Genomic DNA, 19,032 nt, shown 5'->3' with positions numbered 1-19,032 from the left:
AATGATATTTTACAGCCCACGTGCGTTATATCGGGATTCCAAATTATCTCCGCGGATTCCAAATAATATACATGAGGCTAAATTGGAGTATCTTAACATCAGGCATATGCATATCGCGTGCTAATTAAATTGCGACAATTAATAAACTAGTGTCGAATAGTAACAATTGAAAATACTGTAACCAAAATGGAACTTCAGTCCATTGGTTTTAGCCAATTGTGACATCATATACTTTATGTTACTCTGTAATATGTGCAAACGTAAGTTATACCAGTTCACTACAGTAATGTGTTCGTCCTCTTTTAATCAATTTCGAATAAATATAAGTTATACTTTATGTTACTCTGTAATATTTTGGTAACCTTTTTATTCTTTTGCAAACAATAAGGAATCAAATAAACCAAGGAACTTTGGAGGAAGAACCAAATTGGGTTGCCTCAGCATTGGTTTGGTCTGGAAAGAAATTCAAGTTGGACTGAACTTCTTGCATTTGATGCACTTGATTTACTTGTCCTACTCCGCCAGAGTTGATGAAGGCGACCTCAACTTGTGTTTTAGCTAATTGGCAATTTACGTTGTGAATTTCTTGATATAATTAAAAAAAATTGTCTTTACACAACTGTATACAGAATCTTATATTCTACATTCAGCTTCATACCACAAAGTCTCTACTATGTCAACTCTCATATAGTCTGGTAGTTGCTGACGAATCATAAGAGAAAAAACCAAAGTTAATCATCCCATTAATACAAGATCGATTTCTCTTAAATTCATAATTAAGAAACGGCTGATATTCAGACTCTCTCAAAAACAAGTTCAAGTGGAACAATTTATGTCGCCACCTGCTTGAATCCACATTATAACACAATAAAAGAAGAAATATTACGGACATGGAGTTTTAACATTGCTGGCACCATAGATCAAAACATAGAGTTTTTACCATTTCGGATATGGTAAGTAAGTTTATCCATTTGGCATTGCATACGTGGATGAACACTGACGGCTTCTTTGGAGCTATCCATTACATTAACTACTATCCAACTGCTTCAATGGCAGTTCAGACCACCATTGCCTTATCTCCATCAAAGACTCGGAGGATCCCAAAACCCTCACTTCCCCATTGATCTCCAAAACCATAACATCCCAACTAAAACAAGTCCTGAAGTTACAGTTCAATCCCCACAAAGAATCCCATTTTTCTTTGGCTTTAAAAGAAGCCAATTCCATAGCTGTCATAGCTTTCCCAATGATACTTACCGGCCTGTTGCTTTACTCAAGGTCAATCATCTCCATGCTCTTCTTCGGCCGCCTTGGTGAGCTCGCCGTAGCGGACGGGTCCCTTGCCGTGGGCTTCGCCAACATCACCGGTTACTACATACTCTCCGGCCTCGCCATGGGAATGGAACTCATCTGCGGCCAAGCTTTTGGCGCCAGAAAACACGCTCTGCTCGGCCTCTCTTTGCAGAGGACAGTCCTCCTCTTACTATTTACATCCTTACCCATTTCTCTTCCCTGGCTGAACATGAAGAAAATTATCCTCATCTGCGGCGAGGACGAAGCGATCGCTGCCGAAGCTCAGTTGTACCTCCTCTGTTCTCTCCCTGATCTTCTCGCTCAATCTTTTCTCCACCCTCTGAGAATTTACCTCAGAAGTCAATCCATCACTCTGCCTCTCATTGTGTGCAACTCTGGCGATCATCCCCCACATTCCCATAAACTATTTTCTTGTTTCGCACCTCGATTTGGCAATCAAGGGTGTTGTTTTTAGTGGGGTTTGGTCTAACTTCAACCTCGTAGCTTTCCTGATCTTATACATCATCTTCTCTGCGGTCTACAGAAAAACCTGGGGAGGGATGTCAATGGAGTGTTTCAGAGAAATGAGGACCCTTCTAAATTTAGCAGTGCCTAGCTACATTTCTGTGTGTTTAGAATGGTGGTGGTATGAGATCATGACCTTGCTCCATGGATTGTTAATAAATCTGAGAACCACCGTTGCTTCAATGGGAGTTTTAAATCAAAGTGCCGCCTTAATCTACATATTTCCTTCTTCCTTAAGCTTCAGTGTTTCCACGGGAGTCGACAATGAAATTGGCGCCAGCAACCCGAAAGGGGAGTGGTGTCTCAAGTAACAGGTTTTAGTCCTCTGATTCAAAGACGATGCCTCTGAATTCGGGGTTGAGGAGGACAAGCCAAGCAAAGCTGAAATCAAGGAAGATTGTTTATGTTTATCAGGTAAGTTAGGTACTTATATCCAGTTCAAGTGCCGGACACAACTCCGAATCAAATAAACCCCACTGCTGTGGACCAAGGACTGGACACTAATTATATTGTGGCTGTGTGCAGTGGCAGGGAGGTGATCAACAAGTCCTCAACCCCGAATTCAGAGGCAACGTCTTTGAATCATAGGACTAAAACCTGTTATTTGAGACACCACTCCCTTTTCGGGTTGTTCCTGCCGATTTCATTGCAGACTCTCGTGGACACACTAAAGCTTAAGGAAGAAGGAAATATGTAGATTAAAGCGGTGGTTTGAATTAGAAGAACTCCCATTGAATCAACGGTGGCTTTCGGATTTATTAACAATCCACAGAACAAGATCATGATCTCATACCACCACCATTCTCTGAAACACTCCACTGAAATCCCTCCCCAGGTTTTTTGTGGATGATGTTATGATCAGGGAAGCCACGGGGTTGTAGTTAGACCACACCTCACTAAGAGCAACAACTTTGATTCCCAAATCGAGGTGCAAAATGAGAAAATAGTTGATGGAAATGTAGAGGATATGATCGCAAGAGCTGCACACAATGTGAGAGGCAGAGTGATGGATTGACTTCTGAGGTAAATTCTCAGAAGGTGGAGAAAAGATTGAGCGAGAAGATCAGGGAGAGAACAGAGGAGGTACAACTGAGCTTCGCGATCGCTTCGTCCTGGCCGCAGATGAGAAGGATTTTCTTCATGTTCAGCCAGAGAAGAGAAATTGGTGAGGATGTAAATAGTCGGAGGAGGACCGTCCTCTGCAAAGAGAGGCCGAGCAGAGTGTTTTTTGGCACCAAAAGCTTGCCGCAGATGGGTTCCATTCCCATGGCGAGGCCAGGGAGGATGGAGTAACAGGTGATGTTGGCGAAGCCTATGGCGGGGGACCCGCCCGCTAAGGCGGCCAATGAAGAGCATGGAGATGATTGACCTTGAGTAGAGCAACAAACCGATACGTATCATTGGGAAAACTATGCAGCTATGCAATTGGCTTCTTTTAAAGCCAAAGAAAAAGGGGATTTTTTGTGAGGATTGAACTGTAGTTTCCGTACTTGGTTGGGATGTTATGGTTTTGGAGATCAATGGGGAAGTTAGGGTTTTGGGATCCTCCGAGTCTTTGATGGAGATGAGGCAATGATGGTCGAATTGCCATTGCAGCGGAGAGGCAATGTATTTGGTTATTCATGAATCTGAACTAATCTTACAACATCCAGTACGATACAATGCAGTTTATAGCTAATTTGCATGGAATGAATCGGAATGAATTTCATTATTTTGTTAACCTTTTTATTCTTTTGCAAACAGTAAAGAATCAACTGAACCAAGGAGCTTTGGAGGAAGAACCAAATTGGGTTGCCTCAACATGGGTTTGGTCCGGAAAGAAATTTAAGTTGGACTGAACTTCTTGCATTTGATTCACTTGATTTTCTTGTCCTCCTCTTCCTCTGCGAGAGTTTGTGAGGGCGATCTCAACTCGTGTTTTAGCTAATTGGCATTTTGCGTTGTGAATTTCTTGATGCAATTGAAAAATAGTCTTAACACAACAATAAACTGAATCTTGTATTCTACATTCAGCTTCATAACACAAAGTATCTGCTGCTTTAGCTCTCAGATGATCTGGTAGTTGCTGATAAATCATAAGAAGAAAAACCAAAGTCAATCATCCCATCAATACAAGATTAATTTCTCTTAAGTTCATAATTAAGAAATGACTGCTATTCAGACTCTCTAAAAAACAAATCCAAGTGCGACGATTTATGTTGCCACGCACTTGAATCCATTATAACACAATAAAGAAGAAATCTTACGAGTTTGAGAAATATAATTGCATTTATTACGTTTCTAGAGTAGGATTATGTACCTGGAGCATTTTGGAAACATTGCTGGCACCATAGATCCTATGAACAGAAGCAAATCTTTGAGGATTATTTGGAGGAAAATACGAAGAGAAGATGCAATCGGAAGGACATCTTCTTCTCAGATACTTGCAAGCTGCACAACGATCAGATATCATGATTCAAAATCTAGAGAAGGATCAAAATCTCACCCTAATAGATTTTTTTTCAATCTTATCGGAGGAAGAAAATCTTAGAAAAGATTGTTGTGAGTTAGCTTTTGAAAAGGTAAAGATACGCACGCTATTTGTATTGAGGGAAATTGGTGTAGCTTTGGAAAGATTTTTCCAACGGCTACTTTTTTATTGGCAAATTGAGGATTATTGAGGAAATTTGATTAGGATGATAATCCTAGACTTTTAATTAGCGTTTGGTTTCTCCTTCTAGATATTTTTGCTGATCACAACATTTTCTTCCAATACATTGAAAAGTCAGATTGGCTCTAAACCGCATTTGTCATATTAGGTGGCTAACCATAGAAGAGTTGACCAAATTTTGTCCGACTTTTATACCATAATTTGATGAGACTAGGCTTAATATGGGCCTTACTCAATTTAATTTGTTTGCTCTATAAGCCTTGCCACCATAGCCCAATTCTTCTCAATCTCGTAAGTGAAATTGTTTGTGAAAGAAGAGGGCTAATGTATAATAAAAGAGAGCACGTATTTCTATTTCATTCATCACGTAACTGATAGAAAAATAAGGAAACATTCTAGTCGTCTTGATGTTTTTCTTTGAAAGAGAGTAAACATGTCAAATTTCTTAAAAAGTAAAGCATACTAGGTCTTTATTTTATTTTCAAAATACAACTTAACTAGATAGCCAAAGTTCAACTTTGCAAGATAGCCAAAGTTCACTTGTCTAGCAAACTACATAATTATTACATGGCCGAAGTTCAACTTATTTATCAAACACTATTACTATTACATTGAAGCAAGCCAGACCTATTATCTAAATCCAATCAAAATAAGTAAATAAATTTCTCCGAGACTGGATTTGGATCAATCTTGCTCGCTTTTAACTCCCTTCAATACAGCTTAAAGACCATCACCCAGTAGGGCATTCAGGAAATCATGGTCACAATCCTGCAAAGAACACAAGTGAAATAACCAAAATGTTCATTAGCAAAACTTATCAGAGATACTATGTCAAATCGTATAAGTGGTAGCTATAAATTGAATTCTTGACTTGCCGGAAAAGGGAGTGGTGTCTCAGATAACATGTTATAGTCCTCTGGGTAAAAGACGTTGCCTCTGAATTCGGGGTTGAGGACTTGTTGATCACCTCCGTGCTGCTGCACATAGACACAATATATGTTTAGTATCATGATCAAATCCATTGTGTGTCCATGCGCACGCGTGTGTGTATGTGCTCAAAGTATGAAATGAGTATGCATGCCTGGCTCCAAGATTGTTCATTAGGTGCGTTTTCTTCAACATGGTATGGGCCAGAAGAGTTAGGGTTTGGAACCTGGTCCACGGAAGGGTTGAAATGAGTAAGCAATATAATTAGTACCATGATCGAGTAAATGTGCGTGTGCACACGTGAGTATGTGATAAAATATGAAATGAAGTAGGCATGCCTGGCTCCAAGATTGTTCATTAGGTGCATTTTCTTTGATACGGTATGTGCCAGAAGAGTTAGAGTTTGGAACCTGGTCTGCAGAAGGGTCGGAAACTTTGTTTACAGCAGTGCCCAGACCTTGGTTCGCAGAAGGGTTGGAAACTTTGTTTACAGCAGTGTCCAGACCTTGGTCTGCAGCACTAGGGTTCATTTGATTCGGAGTAGCGTCTGGCACTTCAACTGGATACAAGAAACTTGAGAAGTCGGGAGGAAGTTGATCTTGATCTCCACCTTTTTGCTGCACACATTGAAGCAGACAATTTGGTGAGAAAACAGTAGAAAAGAAAAGAAAGATCTTTAGGGTTTAGGGTTTTATATGTACCTGAGAAGAAGAAGGCTGATAGTTGTTATGCTGGTCCATGAAAAGATTACTAATCATCAAATCATCAAGAGTTTTGTCCAGTTCTTGTTCAGGAGACATACTATTCTTGTTGACCAATGTAGGAGCAGTAGTACTATTATTATCGTTATTCTCAGCTGGGGGTGGCAACACGGAAACATTTTTCTGCTGATCTTCTTTGTTCTTATTGAAAACTTTTAGAAACTGATATGCACTAGAAGTAGTAGTGCTAGTCTCAAACCCAGCAGAAGACGACGATGACGAAGAACCTCCTAAGGTAGCCATTGGTGCAGTAGTACCACTCAGACTCACGTTTCGAACCCCATTGGTCAAGCCATTGATAATCTCATTGTTGAAGTTAAACCCATTTGATGAAAGTCCACCAGTCCCATTGAGATTATTGAGTTTTCTCAATATCTCAGATCTGCAATTAGGGTGGGTTCCAGAAAAGTTACCAATCAGCTGCTGAATAGTAAAATTGTTCTGAATTCCAGATGTGCCAAGGTTGTAGCTGAATGGGTTGTTATTGGTGAAAATTCCCTGCTGCTTTACTTGTGGGAACATTTGGATCAAATTACTTGCAAGAATATTATTGGTGGTAAGTCCAGTAATATCGGCAGAATTAGAAGACATGCCTCCACTTGATCCATGATTGTTCATCAGTTGTTGCTTTCCAAAATCCCCTGGGCGGCGACTTACTTGAGAAAGCAGCTGATGATTCACATTTCCAACCCATGGTTGGTGGCGGAGAAGATTAGCTTGAGTAATAGGGTTCAGCAGACGAGACTGCCCCGAACCGATAAGTTGAGTCACGGATCTCATGGTGTTGCTGCTTCTTGAAGATTGCTGATAATTAGGGCATTGGATCAAGCCAAGGAGATTAATGGTATTTCTATCAATCCCAACTGAGGATGGTTGAAATACAGAGGCATTGATTGGGGATGCTCCCATTTGCTGTTGTAATTTCAGGTACAGCGAGTATTGGGGCTGGTTTGGTATTGCTGTGCTTTGAAAAAAAGCTGCTTCTGCTGTGCTATGAGAATAAGCAGCTGTGAAATAAAGCAGCAGAGTGTTTGGTAAACTTTTTTGTAAAAGTGCTTTTGAAAAAAAAAAAGCAGCATTAGAGTGTTTGGTAAACTTTTATGTAAAACAGATGTGAAAAAAAACCGGTTTTTCAAAGCTAGGTTTTGCAGCTTCTTGTTTTTGGCTTTTTTCATCCAAAACTGTGAAAAAAAACTGAAGCTGAGTGTTTACCAAACACAAAAACAGCTCCCAGCTTTTTTTTATAGCAGCTTTTTTCAGAATCACCTCAGTACCAAACCAGGTCTTGGTCTCCTGCTTCCGTACTGTTGAAGACCAGTCCTGGATGGGCAACTGCAAAGCTTGACCTGAACACCCTCTCAGACAAGCACTTGGAAAGTCTAGCTTTCTCAGCAACTCGTTTCAAAAAGATGCGATACTTCTGCAAATTCACAGATGCACATACCATCATTAACAATGTGGCCATCAAGGTATAATCTTTCTAGCTTATATACGCACAATGTTTTGTGATAAATATTAAAATACTTGTTACCATGCAACAAGTGCAAAACCCTTTTTTTATTTCTTTCGCAAGAATTGAACATCTTCACGCGCACACAAGTTTTCTTTCTTTCATTAGTCTTTCTACAACTGATAGAAACGGAAACCACACATAAGTGAGTTAATTATTAGGCCAAGTGGTCATGGTAGTGCACGCCCCCTTGTACTCTCTCTCTCTCTCTCTCTCTCTCTCTATATATATATATCTCCTCTTGTAAAATACATAAAAAAGGAAACCAAATAAAAATAGATTTTAAATAGATTTAAAAAAAAAAATATATCTAATATATATTCCAATAACATTCAAACAAATAAATAACCTGCAAATGACTAGCTACATTTGCCCTGGTTAAGCCTGGTACATTCATGAACTCGAGAATATTCTTTGGCACTGCCCCTGCATGAACCCAATTACATTAATTAGTAAACGCAAAGGTATGTATATAAGCACCAATGTTTTAAAAGGCGCGCCATGAGGCGCGCCTAGGCGCTCTCTAAGGCTGGGCTTGAGGGTTGCCGCTTCTGGGGTTTTAACTGCCTCATACCTCTTCCTTACACTATCGTCTCTCTGCCTTTTTTTGCTAATTTTTATTTTTTATATAATGGATCTGTGTGCTGTCTGCGTGCATTGTTATATGTGTGCTCATTGTGCTTTTCATCCTCTATTATATATATATATATATATATATTATAATATATGTCTATATATGTATGCGCTCAGCGTGATTATTGGTTAATAATTTTTTTTTTAATTTAATATATGTGTACGTTCAGTATATATTAAAAAATTTAAGTTCCGTGAGGCTTCGCCTCACACCTAGGCCGGGCTATCCCTCGGACGCCTTGGCCACGCCACACGCTTTTAATACACTAATAAACACACACTCAGAAATTCGGAAAGAAAATATGAGATGATTGAAAATGTCACGTACTGTCAAGGCCGATGTGTCTAATGGCCAACAGAAACTGATAGTGAAGTGAGTTAATCCAAACCACTTTTGGCTTCTTTGGTGCAAGCATGCGTTCTTCATTATCGTCTTCCCTACCTCTCTTTTTTGCCTTCTTCGTCTTTACCTCGGCCTTTTTTTTATGTTGTTCCTCATTAGTATCTGAAGATATCTCAGAGTTACTTCCATCGTCGACCTCACCAGGTGCTTCTCTTGGAGCACCTTCTATTTCCCCTATGACAACAGATTTACCTTTCTTAGCCGCCACAGCATACTGCCACACATTTTTAATGTCATCTTTGCTCACAGGCTTTACTATATAGTAAGCAACTCCACCCTCTAAACTCTTTAGTATCACACTCTCGTTGTCATCTGCGGACATCACTGCATTAAGAAATGAATTAAACAAAATGAGTTGGACATGTATTGATTAAAAACGAAACTACATTTATGAGATTAATTTGTTTACTTAAGAATGACACTCACTAATAACAGGTAGCTTAAACTCGTCACGAACATGCTTTTGCAATTCAAATCCATCCATCTCAGGCATATGGAGGTCGGTAACAACAAGATCAAATGCGCCTTTCTGCTCTCGAAGGGTAGCCAAAGCATCTATAGGATTCTTAACAGGGACAACTAAATAAAGTGTAGCAAGAAATTTAAAAAAATATTAGTGTTGACTGTAGACAGCATGAATCAATGAAATCTTGCAAAATTATTCAACGTAGCACTAAAGCGATCTAAGAATCGTTTTTTGAACCCTCATAAGCAAGCATGCATGCGATTTACCTTAAGCAATGGTTCTCTTAAGGGTTTTTTTTTTTTTTTTTTTTTTGCTTATTATAAAAAACAAAATAATTCTTTTTTATACTCTAATTGCAATTTGCAAGGAAGCCAACAATTGAGTACCATTTCTTTAAAAAAAAACAATCGAGTACCCTTTTTACTAACTTAAAAAGTTACACACATAAGAACCCTAATTGAAAAACAAATATATATAGTTTTCTTATCAACCATTCTTACAAAAAAATAAAGACGGCGAAAAGTCTGAAGAACAAAAAATCTCCTAGATCCATTGAATGAAAATGATACAAATTTCTTTTTTCTTTTTATTTTTATTTTTAAAGAGCACATGCAGCAAAAAATCTGATCAATTTTACATTGTATAAGATGAGGTCTAGCTAGATCTAGTGTCTATAGAAAAAAGGTTCGGTCAAAAAATATTTTCAACATAATTTTTCTAAGAAAACATAACACATAAGATAAGGCATGCAAAGTCTGAAAAAAAGTTGACCACTTGAAGATCTAGGTAACTTATGAAACTAAACAAATTACAAATGATAGGACAAAACAAAACAAAAAATCAATTATTCTAAGAAATATTTAAATCAATTTTATTCTTTTTTAAAAATAATAATCTAGACAAACTTTTCAAACATAAATTATGTACAGTACAAAGGGCGGCAATTCATGACAAAAATTCCAAATTCCACTATTCTTGTGTACATAGGTGGCCAATCAAAATGGAATTTGTATCTGAATTCAGCAACAAAAATTAATTCTTAGAAATTCTTGTCATACGCTTAAACATAAACACAAGTTCTAAAAGGACGGCGCACGAAATCGTATTCAAAATTTTGTTCTTTTGTTTTTGGGTTACAAATTTGATTTTAAAATTAGTATATGTAGTTGTAATCTTCAATCTATATACCTTTATAGTTCCATGTTTTGAGCATTGCTGAAACAATAGTTAGAGTGGTGGCATCGTCGTCTACAACCAAGATGTTGATCGTATCTGCGAAAGAGGGTTTGGAATTGGAAGAAGATTGCCTAAACTCAGCACTATCTGTAGCATCCATTGCTTGGAATGAAGCCTATCTTGCACCACACTATTGAGCAGTGAGGGGTTTATATAATACAAGGGCTGGTTAAGTCAGCCGTGACAACAAATGAAGGTGCAACAAGTGTAAGAAAACTGCTTAATTTAAAGAGAGAGTGTTTATCTTTATCTGAATTACCTCTATGTATTTTCCAGACAAATGCACGCAGTTCACATTGTAAGTTACAAAAGATATATGTACATGCATAGCCCACCTTAACATTTCACACTAATTAATGGTAAAATCTAATATGAAATAAAATATTTATTTTACTTTACCAAACATAGGAGGTTCTTACATATACTTCTTTGTGAAGAAGATTTCACAATCTTTCATTTAATTGCCTGCCATGGAAATGCATTTTTTTTCCAATTTTGGAGCATAATTCCAATATTTCAACCTGAATGCTTTTCATTTTACTTGCAGTCCAAAATTCAAATTTTAATTTGTTTTTGAGAGAGTGTTGTTTAGTTAATGAATTTAAGATAACTCGTACACTTCAACAAAAAAAGATAATTTAAACACAGTTAATTAGCATTTTTCAAGTTCAATTTATATAAGTATGAATTATCCATTTTATAGTCAGCCAAGTTACTTCTCACATATTGAATCGAGGTGTTATTAGAGTTATTAAGTTAAACAATCTTCATTCGAAATTTTAGAAAGAATACATTAACGTGGAAAAGAATGGTAAAATATTAGGAGTTTGTATTGAAGGTCTACTAGTTGTAGCTTAACTAAGTGATCTATTATCCAATGTATATATAAAGAAATAATAAAATATCTTGAAATTAACGGTTTAACAGTCTCTAACGACCTAACGGTTAACGACTTAAACGTTCGTGCTTAGCCGCCTATAATGACTCACGGACAATCATTTGCATAACAAAATAATAGAATATATTGAAATTAACAGTTTTAATGGTCAAACGACCCAACGGTTAATGACGTAATGGTTTAAGACCTCTCACTTACAAAAGAAGAGGAATACAACTAGATCATAGTACTAAGTGACATTTTTATCACATTTTTCTAACTGAACAGATTAACTACTATATGGTATAATATTTACCTCTTTAAATGAACCGAAAAACTAAAATAAGAAAATCAAATTCAAAATATTATTGTTTTTCTGGTTGTTAAAATTCAGAATATTATAGAGCAAAAGTGAAAAATTGCGAGGTCCGTTATAGCTAAAGCATTCGTAGCAAAGAAAAGCGGTCAAATTTCACTTCTTTGAGGGTTTCGGGCTTTAAATGTAAAAGCTGGTAAAATTTGTTTGATATTATCTTGTTACACTTTACAGCCTCAACGTCTCAAAACTTTTGATTTCAAATTGGAGGGAACCTGAGTACCTCTGCCAATTGGTAGTCTATCAGGGCTGGCTTTGGTTCACAATAACTTACCATAAACTAAAGCTAAAATGTATATTAATACAAAATCTCAGACATGAAACCAGGATAAGCCAATTAGCTCGTGGTATTTGAAAACCATTGTCTTAGTTCGGTCATTTTTTCTAAAACAACCCACGTCATTATGTAAGGGTTCAACATCTTTGCATCACTGTGGTAAAGGGCTGCTTACGCCTCTTTATTTTACTTCAAATTAATATATTAGCATCGGTTATTCATGTACACATAGACAGCTATGTCATACAAGGATGTTCATGCATATCAAACGCAGGTGAAACGAAACGTTCTTCTTTGTTTGAAATCCAACGTAAAGAAGAAATGAAATCCAGGGTCATTGATTGCATTCTTAAACTTTCACCACCTTTAGATTATGATTGGCTAAATTGGCATGGACTCATAATATCGTTTAATGACTTCCTTATCGCGTAATCAAATATCCATGCAAATACAACCATTTTTTGGACAATACCAATGGCCAATCCCATGGTTTGCTCACAATATTGACGTCATTGCTGACACATATGCTTTAATAAAAGTGACTCTTCCTATTAATTTATATGTAGAATCCACTTTTATTAAAGAGTGCATTAGCAATAACGTCAATTCTAAAAGTCATCATAGAAGGGAAGCCATGCATATATGCCAAGTCGAATCACTCCTTCACCCACAGGACGAAGGCCTTAAGCATGGAGGTTTAATGGAAATGCAACAAGTTTTCTATAAATTACTTGGTTTTCTAATTGTTTTTGTTTATATCCTTGTTGTATTAAGGTCCCCTGTCACCTCCAAAATGCAACATAATATTTACCTTCATCTTCAAGCAGTAAATAATATCAATCCTACTATTTCTAATATGTTTGAGGTGATTATGAATTGCAATATACAAAAATAAAAATGCTTTTACAACAACAATCTTCAGTTCTCTTTTCTTATAAGTTCTTAAAAGGTTATAAGAAAATGAAAAATATTTGATTCCTAATATGTAATGATTCATTCCTCCGTTGTTTTTACAAACCAATCAAATTTTAACATGTTTGCACACTGTTATTTATGTGTAATGAGGAATGAGACCTTAACATCAAGGAGCCCCACCAGAGTTCAAATTTATATACAAAACAAAGATCAATTAGCCATTTGGGATTTCAAATCAAAATGGACTCTTTAACCCGCCCTTTATGAACTGCTCATATAATGCCCACAAGTGGGTAGCAATAATAGTGACTAATCAAGTCTTGGACCAACTTCACAATCCAACCATTACAAGAAGCATCAGTAGCACTTGTAGGCCTCTGCCCTACAAGGTCCCTAAACATTAATTAGGTCTCCCGGGTCAGCTAGTAATGCATATATCACACCATTCATGGGTCCTTTCCAATAACCCCAACCACTCTCTTACTCTTGTTAACAGCTTTGCTCCTCTTTAAAGACCATGCAAAGTACTGAAATATGCAACAACATGAAAACAAGTCACTTGGTAATTTTTATTCTGCATTGTATTATAGACTGTTCATAACTTGGTTAAATTAAGATACCTACGGTGTCTCGCTCGTATATGAGAGGTTGTAGGAGCGAAGGATATGAAGAACTTAGCTGCTCATAAAGCTGAGATGTCAGATGTGCTATCACTTGTACTTGATTCCTACAATGTAATCAGATATATGTTTTGTTTGATCAAGTTAACTATGATCTAATATGTATTGAAAAGTTGTATAGTTAACTTTTATGTTGTAATATTAATCCTGTTAATCAAACTTTACCATCTCTAATTCATCATTAAGACTCTTTTTTGAAATATCAGAGGGTGATGTTATCCCTCGAACAACTGAGCTCACTAAGCTCAGTTTCTCATCCCAATTCAGCGAATTCCAAGCCCTTTCAAGCTGCAAACACAGCACATAAATTACCAAAATTTTATATCAGGAATCTTTCTACGGTGTGATTAAACACTTGCAGTCAAATTTAGCGACCACATATCGAAAATCATTTTAATCACATATCAGCAATTTTAACTCTGTAAGTACGCATGCAGTGTAAAGAATATTGATAATATATCCGTACTTAAAAAAATGCAGTTAACAACGTAGTAGAAATACTTTTATATATAGTCCTGTATTGCAGTAGGGTTTAGATTTGTTCATACAGTCATTTCAATTGGCCGATCCCCCACTAACTTTTCGAGCAGCTCGGAACTGCAAACCATTAAAGATCACATGGACATGGTCACACACCTGATTTCATTTCAAGCTGTACATATTACCATCAATTAAATTTAATTGTAATCAACTACCTCATCACCGAAAGGACGATTGGTGTCGGATGAAATCTTTGATGAGAAAATCACCAAAAGTAGACGTAACGCTAGAGCAGTTTGACCCCCTACGACATAAAATTATATCAGTAGTTTCATCTGCACATAAAACGATAAATTGATGAACAAGAAATTGGTTTTTACCCAAGTTTGTGCTCGACCAATGGCCCCGAAAAATCCAGTTCCATTCAGAGAGAACACATTTGACCTTAATTGTTGGCCTCCTGTCTCACTATCCCTGGAGGCATCAGCATACATAATCCCAGCCCTGAAATTGGTTCTGCAAAAATTTAAGTTAAGAGGTGGAGTATGGACATTGATCTGGAGTGTATTTCATTGAGTGTATTTCATTGAACTACCCAAACAATTACAAAGGTTGCCAATTGGGTACATAAGCTCCAGTGACCAAGAAATTGATTTGGTGTAAATTTACGCAGTAAAACAAACAATAGTAAACCCCTATACGGCTATACTGACGACTGCAGAGGTCATTGCATAAATGCGATGCCACATAAAATCATTGCAATAGAGCGACACCAAATAAAGTTATCGTTGAAAGACGAGACCATAAACTCAACACATAAAGTGAAGACAACATCCAACCACCGCAAACACACAACCACAACATTCATAGGGCGAGGCAACATAATCAAACACTACTCCGAGAAAGGACCATCGGTCAGCTCATCTCAGCGAGCAGGTCACGAACCAAGACCACACCTTGGACAATGGCGCTGTCAAATTTGAATGCCCAGGCAGCAGGTCCGCCGGATCTGAACGTGCAAGGATACGTAGCCACCAAATCGATCGAGATGAGCATCACCGCCATGAAAAACAAGCTGATGGAAGTGGAACCAACCACCAGCAACCACGAAACCTTCCCAAACCACAAACCAGCCCTAAATCGAGGAACCTTGAAACAGGGATGGCTCGGATCTGGGTAGAGGCACACAGCCAATGACGAGTTACTCACAAAATGGTGGGAAAAAGCTATGGAGGCGAGGAGGGGAGGCGCTATAAAAGCTAAGAGAGGGTAAGGAGGCGGGGGAGAGAAGGGGGAAACGTGGGAAAAGGGGGCGGCGCTGGGAAGAGGGAGGGATTTAAGGGAATAAACGAGGTGAATGGGTTAGCAGACGATCGAGGAGGGGGGAGAGGTCGGGAGGAAGGTAGGGAGTGGCTGACGCCGACCCTAAGCCGGAGCAAGGGGCTAACGACTAAGATTGCAAAAACCTAGGGTTTTGTTTTGGGAAGGGTGGGTCGGGGACAACTAAGAGGGAAAAAATAATAGTTAATTGTACCAATAATTTCTTAATTATATTGCACATAATCTCATATTGAAATTAAGGGATGCAAATGTTACTCGAGGAATAATTCATGAACATTACTGCAATTATTCTACAAAATAACAATTGATATTACACTAAAGTATAACAGTTGATTAAAAAAAAAGGTTTTAACTGTAGCAATAATCCCTAAACGACATAACTCAAGCAGGTAATCTCATATTGAAGCATGTTGGATAATTATCAACAATCAATGACAAATTTATATATGCTAATAAATAATAAATGCGAACAGATAACTTAACAGAATTTGAACTCAACGAATTAATATTTAAGCAAACAAAACTGAAGATTGAGGCTTGCATACCGCAATGTCCTTAAAACAAAAATTTCGCACCTACTCAGTGCTCGTAGTTCTATGGACATCTGCCTCACCAGGATTCAACGATCTAAGTTAGGATTCCAGCATCAAAAAATTAACTTATGGCAAATTTCTTTGTGGTTCTCTTAGTAAGAAGGTTTGGGATTGTAGAAGAAGTATTTGATATTTGTGTGTTCAAAATGCCATGCAGATGGATGTATATATAGATGGTTTATACTTGTTCACAACAGGTATGAGAATAGGGTGCGACTGTTGGGAAACATCTTTCTCAAAATGGTGCTTTACTCTGCGCTCTTTCATCACTTCAGGCTTCATCTGAAAAGATGAGTCTGTTGATAAAAAATAAATAATTAATTAAATTCGTAATTAATTAAAAATAATTAATTAAAGAATTTAATTTTTGGAGCCCAGTAGCCTTAAGAGCCCTAAAGGCCCAAGGCCCATCTTTTGATAATTAATTATCAATTAATTCGCACACCCCAAAGCCCAACCCCAAGGTTGAGCCCAATTTCATTCTCCATGGTTCATCACTATCTATATGGGATAAAGCCTTATAAAGTAAATGAACCTTTCGAGAGTGACTAATGTGGGACAATGAAATTTTTGCTCAAAATTTCCAACAAAACCCCACATTTGAATGCAAATGTAAATGAAAATGTATGATTAGGCTGCCTAAAACTGAGAGAGAATAGACATGATATATATTGGGTGAAGTGCATTTTGGACTTGAACTTACCCTAGTGAAAACATATTGGGTTTACTTGGTGACGCAGTGGATGTGGAAGATCTTGAATTGTTCTCTGAAGTAGTAAACCAAGACAATATGCTACACACATATCATGTCTGCCACATGTCAATTCATACAGTTGTGTTCATTTTGGCCATAAACAGATTCCTGATTTCATAAGAGCTTTAGAGAATTGAGCCATTTCAATTCTCATAAATGCGGCCCCATTTACTCTTATATAGGTGACATTAATTAAGAATAGTTTGTCATATTCCTCTTGATAACAAGATATTAATGTCATTAAATGTATAAAACATAACCCCTCGAACTTCAACAGACAACACACATTTTATCTTAAGAATGGGTAAGTTGTGTGTTCAACTTTTGAATCAAACTCAACCAGTTTGCCTATTAAACCTAGACCATGGGATCTCCAATCAGCTAGGTTAGGTTTCTGCCCAATCCGATTCATTGAATTGGCTTAAGACCCATTCCCCTTGATGTAAATAATATTTGCTCTCTTGGTAGACCTTTTTGTCAAATGATCAGCTATATTTTCCTTTGACTTTACATAATCAATGAATATTATTCTATTGGAGAGCAATTTCTTAAGAGTATTATGCCGACACCTGATATGTCGTGACTTTCCATTATATACATGACTTTTGGCCCTTGATTGCGCGGCCATACTGTCACAATGTATACATATAGCAGTTATAGGCTTTGGCTACATTGTAATATCCTCCAGAAAATGTTTGAGCCACTTGGCTTCTTCTCCAGCCAAGTCTAAAGCTATAAACTCTGACTTTATGGTGGAACGAGCTATACATTTTTGTTTAGAGGATTTCCAAGATATTGCTACACCTCCCAAAGTAAAAACATATCCACTTGTCGACATGGATTATGTAATGTCAGAAATCCAATTAGCATCACTGAAACCTTCTACAATAGGTGGATATGTTGTGTAGTGTAATCTGTAGTCAAGTGTATTTTTCAAATACCTTAACACTCTTGCTATAGCATCCCAATACTCTTGTGCCAGATTACTTGTATCTACTAAGCCTACTTACTACATAATCTAAGTCAGGCCTAGTTGAATTCATCAAGTACATTAGACTTCCAATTACTTAAGAATATTCAAGTTGAGATATGGCATTGCCTTTATTTTTCTCCAACTTGCATCCAACATCAAAAGCAGTTGCAACAAGTTTGCAATCAAATTGACCAAACCTTCGTAATATTTTTTCTACAAGTTTTATTAGTACTCTTAATGTAGACACATTTATGAGATTCATTTATTTTGAACCCATGTGTCAACAAAGTATGATCAAATTTCTTGTGCCATTGTTTTGGTGCTTGTTTAAGTCCATACAATGACTTAACTAATTTGCACACTTTGCTTTCTTGTCCTTTAAGCACGAACCCTTCATGTTGTTCTATGTATATTTCTTCATCAAGTTCTCCATTTAAAAATGTTGTTTTTACATCCATTTGATGTATATCAAAGTTGTACACAGCTGCAATCGCTATTAACGTCCTAATTGACGTTATGCGAGAAACTGGATAATAGGTGTCGAAATAATCCAACCCTTCCTTTTGGCGATAACCTTTGGCTATTAAATGTGCCTTGAACTTGTCAATGGTTCCATCCACCTTAAGTTTCTTCTTGAAAATCCATTTATGACTAATTGGTTTACTACGGGGAGGTAAATCAACCAATTCCCATGTGTTATTTTCCATAATGGATTCTATTTCACTTTTAATTGCTTCCTTCCATAAAGGAGCCTCTTAAGAAGACATTGCTTCTTTAAAAGTTCTAGGTTCAATCTTGGACAAGTAGACAATGAAATCTTGTCCAAAGTTTTTAGAAACTTTGGCTATTTTTCCTCCTCTTGGTTCCACATCATTTTCTTGGATACCAGAAAAAGAGCCTTCATCATACTATGATCATGAATCCCATTTGTATTAGAACTAGATTCCTTTTCTTTGTTAGGAAATATATCCTCAAAGAATTCTGCATCTGGCGATTCTAATATAGTGTTAACATGTATGTCAAAAATCGAAGATTTTACAACAAGGAACCTATAAGCAGCACTATTGTTTGCATATCCAATGAATACACAATCAATAGTTTTAGGTCCTAATTTCGTTCTTTTTGGTAACGGAACTTGCACCTTTGCTAAGCAACCCCATACTTTGAGGGTCTTATAAGTAGGTTTAAGTCCTTTCCATTGTTCACAAGGTGACTCGTCAATCTTCTTTTGAGGCACCTTATTCAATATCGTATTTGTAGTTAGTAAAGCTTCACCCCACAAACTGTGTGGAAGCCCATAACTATTTAACATGGAATTAATCATATCCTTGAATGTTCCATTTTTTCTTTCGGCAACACCAT

At 37.1% G+C, this 19,032-nt stretch overlaps 2 protein-coding genes and 3 pseudogenes across 3 annotated transcripts; 1 reads left to right on the top strand and 4 right to left on the bottom strand.

Annotated features, from left to right (window-relative positions):
* The first annotated feature begins 1,039 nt into the window (after window positions 1–1,039).
* Window positions 1,040–3,577, top strand: LOC137735644 (protein DETOXIFICATION 49 pseudogene; annotated as a pseudogene).
* Window positions 2,419–3,428, bottom strand: LOC137735645 (protein DETOXIFICATION 49 pseudogene; annotated as a pseudogene).
* LOC137734523 (LOB domain-containing protein 23-like) lies at window positions 3,441–4,387 on the bottom strand. The gene is made up of 2 exons (XM_088696931.1): window positions 4,118–4,387; window positions 3,441–3,883 (listed from the first exon to the last, which is right to left on the bottom strand). Exons 1-2 carry the CDS (start codon window positions 4,268–4,270, stop codon window positions 3,569–3,571), a joined length of 468 nt encoding a protein of 155 aa, XP_088553057.1. The 5' UTR covers window positions 4,271–4,387; the 3' UTR covers window positions 3,441–3,568.
* Window positions 4,388–7,423: 3,036 nt separating this feature from the next.
* Window positions 7,424–10,504, bottom strand: LOC137734522 (two-component response regulator ARR2-like). Its single transcript, XM_068473769.2, has 5 exons — window positions 10,357–10,504; window positions 9,129–9,281; window positions 8,628–9,026; window positions 8,016–8,092; window positions 7,424–7,576 (listed from the first exon to the last, which is right to left on the bottom strand). Exons 1-5 carry the CDS (start codon window positions 10,502–10,504, stop codon window positions 7,424–7,426), a joined length of 930 nt encoding a protein of 309 aa, XP_068329870.2.
* Window positions 10,505–12,958: 2,454 nt separating this feature from the next.
* On the bottom strand, window positions 12,959–15,591 carry LOC148696015 (uncharacterized; annotated as a pseudogene). The gene is made up of 6 exons (XR_015964212.1): window positions 14,392–15,591; window positions 14,225–14,316; window positions 14,078–14,126; window positions 13,706–13,817; window positions 13,474–13,553; window positions 12,959–13,376 (listed from the first exon to the last, which is right to left on the bottom strand). The product of XR_015964212.1 is annotated as an uncharacterized LOC148696015 (transcript).
* Window positions 15,592–19,032: the final 3,441 nt, after the last annotated feature.

This window comes from Pyrus communis, chromosome 7 (assembly GCF_041283825.1).
Source record: "Pyrus communis isolate YQ-2024b chromosome 7, ASM4128382v1, whole genome shotgun sequence".
NCBI classification, from domain to species: Eukaryota; Viridiplantae; Streptophyta; class Magnoliopsida; order Rosales; family Rosaceae; genus Pyrus; species Pyrus communis.
Note: the sequence above shows the minus strand (reverse complement) of the source record. Positions and strands in the feature narration are given on the sequence as shown.

Coding starts and splice junctions, on each gene's coding strand:
- LOC137734523 (XM_088696931.1), bottom strand. CDS start 4,270: ATGATATCTGATCGTTGTGCAGCTTGCAAGTATCTGAGAAGAAGATGT. Junction 3,884..4,117: donor ATGTTTCCAAAATGCTCCAG/GTACATAATCCT, acceptor ATGATTTATCAG/CAACTACCAGATCATCTGAG.
- LOC137734522 (XM_068473769.2), bottom strand. CDS start 10,504: ATGGATGCTACAGATAGTGCTGAGTTTAGGCAATCTTCTTCCAATTCC. Junction 9,282..10,356: donor CAAAACATGGAACTATAAAG/GTATATAGATTG, acceptor CACTTTATTTAG/TTGTCCCTGTTAAGAATCCT. Junction 9,027..9,128: donor GTTTAAGCTACCTGTTATTA/GTGAGTGTCATT, acceptor TTCTTAATGCAG/TGATGTCCGCAGATGACAAC.